An 11,333-nucleotide genomic window follows, 5' to 3' on the forward strand; every position below is an offset into this window, starting at 1 on the left:
CCATCAAGTTGTATTCAAATCTATCTTATTGATGTCTTTTGTAGAATCAGAATCACCATCTATATAGTGTACAATTTACTTGAAGGTTACAATATGTTAAATGAGTATAATAAACATATTTATATACAGTCCGAAATGGTTCATGTATGAGTTGTTGGACATCCACAAATTCAATGTATTCATGACAAGTACTAAATTTTCTGTTTATTCTTGTTGGGTAATTAGTATGTACGTAGAAAACATTTAGGATTAGAGAGCCTAATTTATCAAAAATTAGAATGTAACAGGCCTAGACGGAGCAAAATAAATAGCTTAGAATTGAGACTTAGTTGTAGTAGTAGTAATGTCGACATAGCGTGTTATCTGTCAAAGCAATAGGTAGCTCTAGAGTATTCATCACGTACAATGTTTATCGAATTGTATGGAATTTGGATCCTCGTAGCATAAGAGGCAGGGAAGCTGTATGCAGTCTACCTTATGATAAAATGGGAAATTAAACAAAATTAAATAATGGATGAATTTCCAACCAATTGCATTTCTTAGCAAGAGTTTATTTTAATCCAGAATCATATAAACTGCATCAACAAAAAGCTACTATTGATCAGATGATGCACAAAAAACCATGAAATGCATTAATTAGGAAGAACACAAACGTATCGAATTGAAGAAAAGAATTCAACATGGGGATATTGGGACACAAATAATTAACGTGTCTCAGCAGTAGGTGAGGAATGAGAGATGAAAATATTGATTGTTCTGCAGTCGATCTTCGTTGAATATCTGGGATATAGAGCGCTCTCATCAGCAATATTTCAAAGTAAACAATTAGTAACATTTGGTGTTGATTTCTCCCCAATTACATTTACATACTTCCTAATTGCAATAACATTGATGCATTAAACAATGAACGATATTACTGTACGGGTAATCCAGTGGCTTCATAGGCAGACTCCTTGAAGGTTGAAAGTAGCACTGGCTAAATAGGCAATGTTTACCCTTCGAGAATCTGAAAACTTAGTGTTAGCGTGTAGAAATCCTTCTCTGTACTGTTACTACAACTTTCTACCATGGACTTTAAAGCCATTTCGTAGTGCCCCTGTGTCATTTCTCTATCTCCTCCTGAATTTGACCTTCTGTATTAACAGATAAAGTTAGATAAAACATCGATGACCACACAAAATACAACAAAGTCTAAACTCTCACCAGCAAGTTCAACACCCAAGTTAGCCTGAACATCCGCATCGGAGTTTGATTCCTATTAAAAGGAAGTTCACAATATGTTAAATCTTCAAAAACCAGTAAGGTAACACTCTTAGGTAACTCCAACAGAGAGAAGAAAGAGATGATTTGCAGAATTACCCGAAGGACATGAATGATCCGGAAAGAAAGAAACCTATCTTTCAGTTGTTTTGCCTGCTCATACAGCGTGGAGATGTTTTGATTTTTAACCTTCCATAGGCCCTGTATCTGTTTGGCAAAACACACTTCAATGAATGCATATATCAAAGGGATTAAAGAAGAGAAACGAAATAACAAATCATACTGCAAAGAGTAAACTAGTAATTAGGACCAACTATTTTGCAAAGTAATAATCGCTACTGCTTCCAAGTTAATCAACCATGCGAAAACAATATCTCAACGAGATCAACTGTATGAGGTACAATAAAGCATCAATGAAAAGATGAGCAAAGTTCATCCTACATTTTACAGGGATCATACAGGGATGAATCTTGAATATAAGCTCATTTTGTTCCCTGCCAAGAGAATTCTTCCTCCAGGTAAGACAACTTTTTGCCCACTTCTTCCTCGCTATCTCTTTATCTTTTCCCAGTAGCAGGAGCCTCTCTCTTCTAGGTCTCTCCCAGTTTGCCATGTAGGTCATTCATCGATTGGCTTTGACACGAAAGGATGCAATAATCAACCTAAATTACTTGTTAAGGTTCCTCATTGCTTCAAAATGCTCTGAACCCATATTGTCTATCACTAGTTAACACAGAACATAAGTTTAACAGGGGGCTTGATTATTATCAGTTTTAACAGACTTTATTTTTTCTTCTCCAACACAGAAGGTCCAATTATTACTGATGTCAGAGGTAAGGAAAAGCCTTGTCATATAAAAATAAAATAAAATCATTAAGCGGAAGTAACTTGAGAAAAGGCCCTCTGGCATAATACTGTTGACGACCTCAAGGAGTAATGGACAAGCAATATAAAAAATTGCCAGGAGCTGCATATTCAGATGCTACCTGCTGGACCTTTGAACATGCAAAGAAGGATTCCATTGATCCAGAATATCAAACCACCACCACCACCCCCCTCCCCCACCACCCCACCCCAAAAAAAAAGGAAGAGGAGAATTTCATTGATCCAACTAATAAATGCAATACCATGTTAAGAGATGGAAATGTAAGAGGTTTTAGTAGTGCAGTGCATGACAAAGGACAAGTGTCAGATCAAGCATATAAAAGGAGAAACATGATATTAAATATATCTGAAAAGCTAACCTGCATACAGACAAGTTTGGAGTCACCCTGAACACGAATACTAGTAAACCCTTTGCTAAGTGCATATTTCAACCCCAAAATAATGCCTCGATATTCAGCAGCATTGTTTGTTGCTACTCCTAAACCTTCACGTAGCCTACAGATCTTTTATTTGGAGGGTCGTAAATCATAAGTTTGAAGAATAAGGAAGAAAACACAAATCCCAAAGTCAGTGATTATTACAAAACAGCCATCATCAGCTCGTAGCACCGCTCCTGCACCAGCTAGTCCAGGATTTCCTTTTGAAGCACCATCAAATTCAAGAGTACATGACCGCTGCTGACAATAACAATGATCAGCTTCTTTGCACGCAACACCATAAACCATCAAGAAAATTTAGAAAATCTCAACCCGGTAGTTTGCCACAAAGAATTTAGTTTTCACAATTAATTTAGTAAATTAAGATTTTTGCACTTGGCAGCCCATTAGGTATAAATGAAATTTACCCTTATTTAAATTTTTAGATAAAGAATTTTGCTCTGTCAATTTAAGTACAGAAAGCATTTATGTTTTACAATTAGCCATCGTTTAACAGCCACTCACACCCGATGACAGAGCTTGGTCACCCTTATGATCATCTAACTTGACATGCTTTCTTAGGAAATCATTTGAAATAACTGCTGGTCCAACAGCATCCTGCAAACGAACATGGCCAAAAAAACAAATAGTTTCCAGAACAGTGTCAAGCCAAACTATCCAGGGCAGAGAAAGCAACTAATCATCAATGTACTACTTTGAACCAAACATATATATAAACCACCTTTCTATAAGTGGCTAGAAGAATATAGTGTACTTTAACAGAAGAATATTGCAAATACACATCAACCAACAATTGACTCTACCTACTTCTTCATGTACAAAAAGAAGTCGCAATACGTCCAGTTAAAACCCAACCCACTCAAGATTTTGTTTATCAACCAATATGTAGTACCGTTCTTGTTCAATGCTTAATGCAGGCTATACCAAATACTAAGCTTTCCTTTTGATGGAGTGACAAGCACATACAAATCTTTTAGCTAAATCCGTGATCCTCACCTCTAACTAAAGAAAAATAACAACTAGGGATGGCAATGGGGCGGTGCGGATGCGGGGTGGTGAGGGTTTCAGCTTATGCGGGGCGGGTGCGGGGCGGGTTGAAATATTTTTTTGTTAAACTCAACGCGGTTGCGGGTTTTGGGGTAATTTGATCTTTCTGTAGAATCTGGTTATAAAATTCTTCCCCTAAGCCGCTAAGCATGCAGTTTCGATCAATCTTTCTTATTCCTTTACGGCTTTACCACATTATATCCGGTGTTTATTCTCTCATCTTAAAATGATATATTACAATAAATCTGCTTTCTTTCTAATAATGCTTTTGATTGGATTTAATTAGCCCTAAAATAAAGAAAACAGCTAGCTCTGTTAGTACAAGTTAACAGATTATGCGGTGCGGGTGGAAGCCTTTGCGGATTAAGGCAAAACCCGCACCGCAACCGCCCCGCGCCACTGCCATCTCTACTAACAATCAACCACCTAAGTCATTATAAACTACCATCCATCCCAAGATCAAGGATCACTACAGCTCCTTACTTTCTTCCCAAAAAACATTGGACTAATTATATCAGAACAACATCTATATTCTTGAGAAGGCCCTTTGAGCCCGAGAGAAAGAAAAGAAGCAGCAATAGAATTAAACTTTGAACTTCAGTTCCTTTTGATGTTTCTACCATTTTTTCCTGCTTTCTCAAAGCACAAACATGGTGAAGTAGCATCTTTTAGTCATTGCCAGTAAACTCAAATTAAGGATCCGGATCTAGAAGGTAGGTCAAGCAGAGCTAATAATGTTACAATCAAGATAAATTCAAGTGTAGTTTATCAACTTTCTTCGAGAAAAGAAAATTTCTTAACAGGAAGAAGGATGCTATAGCTATGTGTAAGACGCATGTACAAGTAACTATTGGTTTTGGAGGGACCGGGGCGCTAGGCATTTTCTTTCTTCTGCCCGCAGGTGTGATCAATGTCATTGAGCCAGTAGTCTTATTCATTTCTGATGTTTCAACATACGAACTTTTTCTTAATGGGTAAAGAAACCATTATCTAGGAATGTTATTTTAAGATCCATAGCTACATTATGAATATGGTCACAGAACTACAGAGTCTCCAGTGATATAACTTAATCTTGCATCGTCCAATTTATAATTCCTTAGACAACAAAAGGAGAGCTCCAGCAGCAAAAACATACAGACAAACTAAGCAAGTATGACCTGCTAACATCTCAAAGCCCTGCAAATCTTAGTTTGCTGGATGGAAATATAAAGAAATAAACATGTCTTATCAACCTTCATAAAAAAGAACCTCTTGTCAATAGAAGAAACCAACAGACTCCACATATCACCAAAAAGAAAATATTTAACCCCTACTATAATAGTCTCCATTTGTGAAAATCTTGCTCATAACTAGAGCTGACTTGCTTGAGTCTTTCCACCACATGACATTACCACTTGTCTATTAAAAGGTGGCCCCGGTACAGCAAAAAGATATCAACAATTCTTTAATAATGAATAACTTACAATAACATACAAATTTTTTAATTGAAAAGGAAGTGCTACTTATGAGAGAAAAAATGCCTTTCCAGTTGATTTAGTGACAGCATTCTTCTGCGGTTGTGAAACCATAAGTTATGACCTCTTAAAGAAAAAATGCAAGGAAACTCCTAACACTAAGAGCATGCTTCGGTCGCATACGAAAGTGTGTACACTGACTTCCTAAGGAGCCAAATAACTTCAGGAATAAAGTAATTAAACTCTCAGTGTACAATAAGAAGTGAAGAAATCACAGAGGCAATTGCTGCAAATTCTGGTAGACTTTACCCAGATTAACATAATATGGCCTTAACTTACCGAATATTCTGACCACATTACTTCCTGTGACCTCTTCTTTGGCATATGTTCAGGCATCCCACCTTTCGAAGAAGAAGGTTGCTGCGAGGAATGAAATGCTAATAAATTAGTACGACCAGTCAAAAAATAAAAAAATAAGAGGAAAGATGTGTCATTTTCAGGCGATTGCACCCCTTTATGATCACAAGCAGCTCATCTGACTGACCAGCATATGATTACTATTGCCAAAGAGTGACGAGAGAAATATACACAAAGAAAGAAAACGAGAATATTAAATAGAGGATTAGAGAGAGGTAAGGATCTTTTCTGCCAATGTTTATTGAATTACCACATGAAACAGGATTGTCACATCATATTGGAACTTTCTTTTTTTTAATAAAGCACATCATATAGGAAATTAACTTGGGTAGAGTACGAACCTACAATTAATGCGTCAACTGCATTTAGAGAAGATCTCTTAATCTGGATTATATTGACAACATAGAAAAAATAGCAAATAAATATGTATACCGCACATAAGGTAATGTAATGAAAATCTCAGATTTTTTATCCTTTTTGGCAGTACCATTTGTTGATGAAGTGAGATTGCAGTATAAAGTTTAGAAACTTTCAACTTTAGTTGGGGGATGCAGTACTAATTCATCCCTTATATAGCACAAAGGCAAAAGTAGTGTTTTTTCCAGCCACTCTTCACGGTTGGACTTCGCGATTTTTAGTCCTAACCCTTCACACACATGATACAAAATCAGCTAGTCATATCATGGTCTTATTTCCAGATATCAAACCAATAAATACATGAGATTTCCGGGGTTTCTTTAGCTAATGGCTTTTGCCTATATTTGAAGTTCCAGCGGCCAACATATGAAAATTCCACCTTTTATTGGGATTGTTTGATCGGTGATGATTATTCAAATCAAGTGGAAAGGAAACTTCAAATTTCCAAGTATCAACTATCAAGTAGTTCTGACAAGGAAACTTGCACATTAAGATCTATCACATCAACCTCACAATAGATCAGATTGATTGAAAGAACCTACTTGTAGAAAGAAAGGTAAAATTATCACCCACCTTGGTGAAAACATCGTGAAACGAATACGAAACCATTAAGAATAAATGATAGATCTCAGGAATTGGCTTACCTGAAAAGGGCATGGTATAAGAGTCCCAAAGAGATCTTCAGTCAGATCAGCAGCTCTGATAGAATAAAGAGCATTTTTAAGCCCACAAGAGAGCAGATATTCCTCTGTGTCCTTAGGCATGGCATAGCCTTTATAGACACTCACAGGGGGATCACATATCTGCCAGGAAGAGCAAGCAGCAGAAAACAACTGATTAACTCATTGCAAGTGAACATCTTCACAGGGAGAACAATCTCAGAAGCATCATGCAACGGCTGTAAAGTTTAATCACTCCATACAATATGATCTCAAAGATGCCAGTTGACAACTTCTCAAAAACAAAAACAAAAAGGATGACATCTGACGATATGCAGATAAAGTGGCACGAAGATGATAACAATACAAAAAAGCATGTGTCCAGAATGTGGAAAAAAAAAGAGTAAACTATCCTGATGATGCAGGGAGAAAGTGAGAAACAGAGAGAGAAGGGGCCTTAGAAGTAAAAGGAGAACGAATCACAAATAGAAGGATAAAACTCAACTCACTTAACCTATGTTTTCGTGATTTCTTTGAAGCTTGAAACACATTAGTTTACAATAGTAAATAGACAAAAGAATGACCTGGAGATATATTGTTTAATTGTCACACTCATGAGGGAATTCCTAGACTGTTATCAAAGTCATTCAAACACACTTAGCTGAAGTTTTGGTAATAAATTCAGGTTAATTATGGATAAACAAGGTTCTGGAACAGAAACTACTATTGCATATTATTCATCAAATTAGAAAGAAGCACTAGTTTCAGAGGTCAATAAACAAGAGAAAAATAATGGTTACCGAGGATCCGACTTGAGTCTGGCAATCACTCAAGTTTTTGTAGACTCCAACCAGATCTCCTTTCCTAACAACAAAGAAACCATCTCTATCTTCCTTCATTTTTGGAGTAGGATCAGACTTCTCTGAGCTAGAACTATCCCCACTAGACTTTTTAGATGAATAGCAGCGAAAGCAAATTCTCTTCAAAAGCAAGTCGGAATCAACTTTTCTAGTTGCATTATGTCCAACACCTGTCTTCCATGAAAGAGCTGAAAATGCACCAATTGAACTCTTCACAGCACGACTGTTAGTCCTTGTTAATATTGCAACGGAACATGCATTAAACAAGACGTTCATTACACAGGACCTCACTCAGAATCAACCAGTTTCTGGAAAAAGAAAAAAGAGAAAACAAAGTCATTTTTCTTCATTCAAAATCATTTTCATTTTGCGAGCAGAGAACAGAAGAAAGAAAACACCGATTTTTTTTTTTTTTTGATGAAGTAAAAAGTTTCAATAAAGGCATCAAGAAGATGCTAACAGATCCACAAAGGATTACAAAAAGGCACAGTTAGCTCCAATACACAAAAAAAGTAGGCTATGCTCGGGCCTCGGGGAGCTAACAAATTTAAAGACTGAAAAGCAGACTTTACAGTGGATTAGTAATACCAGCTTTCCTTCTAGAAAATACCAATTTATTCAGCCAAATCTTTATGTGTTCCACTTCTATAAACACGTTACCAAGTGAAAATTTCAGCACACAGCTCACCAAGGTTAAAAGGTTAGGAAAAAAATTAACTTGCACCAAGTGTTTACACAGGTTTAGTTAATTTAGCTAAGAAATCTTATTCACAATTAAGACAATTTAGTTTATTTCTAAGTTGCTCGGACTCTTGACTTTCGGTGCCGCACCCGTGTCAACACGATATGAGTGTGGGTGTGGGATCCGTAGTGGATATGGTTAATCGATTTTGGGTACTTTGACCAAGATGGACGGTGAAACTCGGAACAGTTTTTGAAATCAAAATAAAAGTTAGAGTGAAATTGAAGAAAAAGGAATACCTTTTATATAGAAATTTCTATGTCAATCCTTTTCTTTTATCTCCTTCTCGAATTCTCCTTTGAAAACGTAGAAGGCCTACAAATTCCAATTAGAAAATGCTTTTCTGTTTTCTTATTAGCTTATTTCAAATGTTAATGTTCTTTCACTTTTTATGGTTTTGAACTTGTAGTCCATAATACTACTATAGTTACATGGGTATAAAATTAAGTGAACAAATATTTAAAAAATTAGTTTATATCATGTGTGAAACACATCTTAATTAATCAATTTTAAATGGTAAAAATTTAAGCTTATAAAAAAAAATAAAAAAAAGGCACATCTACTATATTTATTTATGGTTCAACTTTTTTTGTTTGACCATCTACGTCTGGAACCCGACTAATACATTCGTGCCTCACAGGGCCTATTTAAGGGAAACACTCCCTATTTTTGGTGGGTATACTTTTTCTATATGTATATTACATATGAGAACTTCCTTTTGATTTTATAAAAAAGAAAAAAGAAAAAATAAGCTTCCTTTTCATTCTTCTTTATATTATATTCTAGTTCTTTCCCTTTTCAAAACATAAAGAACTTTTTATTTTTTATTTTAAACCTTTAAGATAAAACCCAAAAAAAAAAACACAACAGAGCTTAATGGAGGCCTCTTCCCTCTGCTCCCAAAATCCAAACTTCGAGTCATTTCATCATTGGAAAACTACCCTTCCCCACATTTTAACTCTCAAAACACCAAGGATTTTCCTTTGATCTGGTTGAAAGTTATCCAGCTTGAGTTACGAGAGTATGAACGGGGAACCTTTCCTTGAATGAAGAAACTCTTCTTTATATACGCAACTAGATGAATAGCCACATCGAATAAAGGAAGTAAGAGAAAGGAAGCCATAGAATAGTTCTAATCGTGAAATTTCCAATCTTTCCATCAAATTGAAAAGATTAAGAGAAAACTTTAAATGGGTTCACATACATTGACAAGTAAAAATTGATAAACGAAATTAGAACCCTAATCAAAATGGGGTCAGCAAAATAGATGTGTTTAGCTAATAAATACAAACATACCATCAATTGGAGGATGAAACTGCACCAATCTTCTTGGGGCATGAAGAATACCCTCGTAGGGAGCGTGAGAGAAGGGGGTTGGGGTATAGGGGTGGGTTAGAGGGTGGGTGGTTAGGCGTGGGTGGGGTGATAGAGTTTTTTACTTTCACCAGTAGTACTGTTGTAAGTGGGTTTTGCGGGTTAACCCGGTAGGGTTTTTCGAATTTGGTTCCGGTCCGGTTGTTGTGTTTTTTCCGTTCAACAGGTCCGGTTCGAGTTGACTTCTATGTTTATGTTTCATTTTTGTTTATTCCTTTTAAACAAGAAAACATCCTCTATTTTAATTTTGTGCAGGTTATTGATTGATCAATACAATTGTTTTTGTGATGAATCTTGAAATTTATTATTTAATCAATGTGATTTGATTGTGAATTAAGTGATTAAGTAATCGAGAGAGGTTTTACCAATTTAATTTGTTATTTTAACTCGAGAGATGGAACTTAGGTGGAGTAATGAGTTAATTAATAGGCATTAATTTTGAATATTAATTATATTTCAAATAATAAATTATTAGTTAATTACTTAATCAATCACTCTTGATTAATTTGATTTTAGGTTGTGATGGGTAAAAACCTTCCAGAGATTACCAATTGCTCCTTGTGAATTTGACACTTGAAATATTTTTGTTTACTATACTTGTAGCTGACTAGGCTCATTTTTCTAAATTATTTGGTAAATTATATTTATTTATTTGTTTATCGGGGCAAATCAAATTAGTTAGGTCACCCTTCTGTAAGCCCCTTTATTCTTTTCTCCTCCGCTTCCACCTTCTTCTCTAAAGCATACAAATCAAGAATAGCTTATCCAGGATCATAACTCTACTCCTCTAGCTCCTCTAACCTCTCCTACTCATCCTCAAGCCCCTTGCGCCTGTCCTTCACTGCCACATCCTTCTCCAGAACATACCTTTAATGGAACACCATGCCCCATATCACACCTCTATTACTTTTTCTCTAATCCTCCGTACCTCTCTTACTAATCCTCGATGCCCTAGTTTAGTAATTATTACCTCCTATCTAAACTTTCCAGGAAATAAGGAAATAGAGATTGCACCATTACCTCCCTCTCACACTACTTTACCAAAAATAATAGTTAATTATTATGGCTTTTAGATTGACTTAATTACTTCTAATTTTTTTTAATTTAGATATCATTACTATTTTTACTGTAGAATTAGACTGTATTTTTCCTTTTCCAATGATCATTAAATAAATTATCAATATTTTTTGGTAACAAAATTTAACCAAAACGATAAAGTGCAAGCTAGTGATTGACACTTGATCAAGTAATCCATCTGTATCACAGGAATCTACCACTTTCCAACACGGCCTAGGTCATGAACATATCATCATTGAACCCCTCTGCTCATGAAAAGTGACGATGAACCCAAGTATAATGAAGTTGTCCAATACGATTCAGATCATGAATATATAAGGTTAAATACCTAGATATATTTAATGACCTAACCGGTCGTTTTGAGTATTAGAACCATATTTTTTTAATTTCATTCTTTTCGTAGGTTCATTTAATTTATGAGACTTGCAGGGATGGACGATTTGGTTTTTGTGGGCTTCAGGAGTGAGTTGGAACACTTAGTTTTATTTTAAAAGTCTTAAGTTGTAAGAATTGACCAAGATTTGACTGTTGAGTAAATGACCTCGGAATCGGGATTTGAAGGTTTCTATAGGTTCGTATGATGATTTTAGACTTAGACATATGTTCGAATTTGGTTTTGTAGGTTCCTAGGTGGATTCGACACCATTTGTCGAAAGATGGCATTTTGAAGGATTTTGGAGTTCATAAGTTTAGCAATAGTTGAC

At 35.6% G+C, this 11,333-nt stretch overlaps 1 protein-coding gene across 4 annotated transcripts; it reads right to left on the reverse strand.

Annotated features, from left to right (window-relative positions):
• Nucleotides 1-661: 661 nt before the first annotated feature.
• On the reverse strand, nucleotides 662-9,625 carry LOC104089283 (uncharacterized). 4 transcript variants are annotated; one of them, XM_009594132.4, is made up of 10 exons: nucleotides 9,475-9,625; nucleotides 7,377-7,744; nucleotides 6,562-6,720; nucleotides 5,423-5,503; nucleotides 3,087-3,179; nucleotides 2,727-2,819; nucleotides 2,505-2,648; nucleotides 1,360-1,467; nucleotides 1,204-1,255; nucleotides 662-1,133 (listed from the first exon to the last, which is right to left on the reverse strand). In XM_009594132.4, the coding sequence occupies exons 2-10, from the start codon at nucleotides 7,710-7,712 to the stop codon at nucleotides 1,102-1,104; spliced, it is 1,098 nt and encodes a 365-aa protein (XP_009592427.1). In that variant the 5' UTR covers nucleotides 7,713-7,744; nucleotides 9,475-9,625; the 3' UTR covers nucleotides 662-1,101. The 4 variants fall into 4 exon arrangements, with proteins under 4 accessions (XP_009592427.1, XP_018624028.1, XP_009592430.1 ...); XM_018768512.3 differs by having other exon boundaries at nucleotides 7,377-7,668; nucleotides 9,475-9,595; XM_009594135.4 differs by lacking the exon at nucleotides 6,562-6,720.
• Between the last annotated feature and the right edge of the window lie 1,708 nt (nucleotides 9,626-11,333).

This window comes from Nicotiana tomentosiformis, chromosome 4 (assembly GCF_000390325.3).
Source record: "Nicotiana tomentosiformis chromosome 4, ASM39032v3, whole genome shotgun sequence".
In the NCBI taxonomy this organism is placed as follows: Eukaryota; Viridiplantae; Streptophyta; class Magnoliopsida; order Solanales; family Solanaceae; genus Nicotiana; species Nicotiana tomentosiformis.

Excerpts from the sequence above, each read along its gene's own strand:
- LOC104089283 (XM_009594132.4), bottom strand. The coding sequence starts at position 7,712 with ATGAACGTCTTGTTTAATGCATGTTCCGTTGCAATATTAACAAGGACT. Across the intron at positions 2,820-3,086 it reads ACCAAGCTCTGTCATCGGGT|CGGTCATGTACTCTTGAATT; the intron begins GTGAGTGGCTGT and ends TATTGTCAGCAG. Across the intron at positions 1,468-2,504 it reads CCAAACTTGTCTGTATGCAG|ATACAGGGCCTATGGAAGGT; the intron begins GTTAGCTTTTCA and ends TTTGCCAAACAG.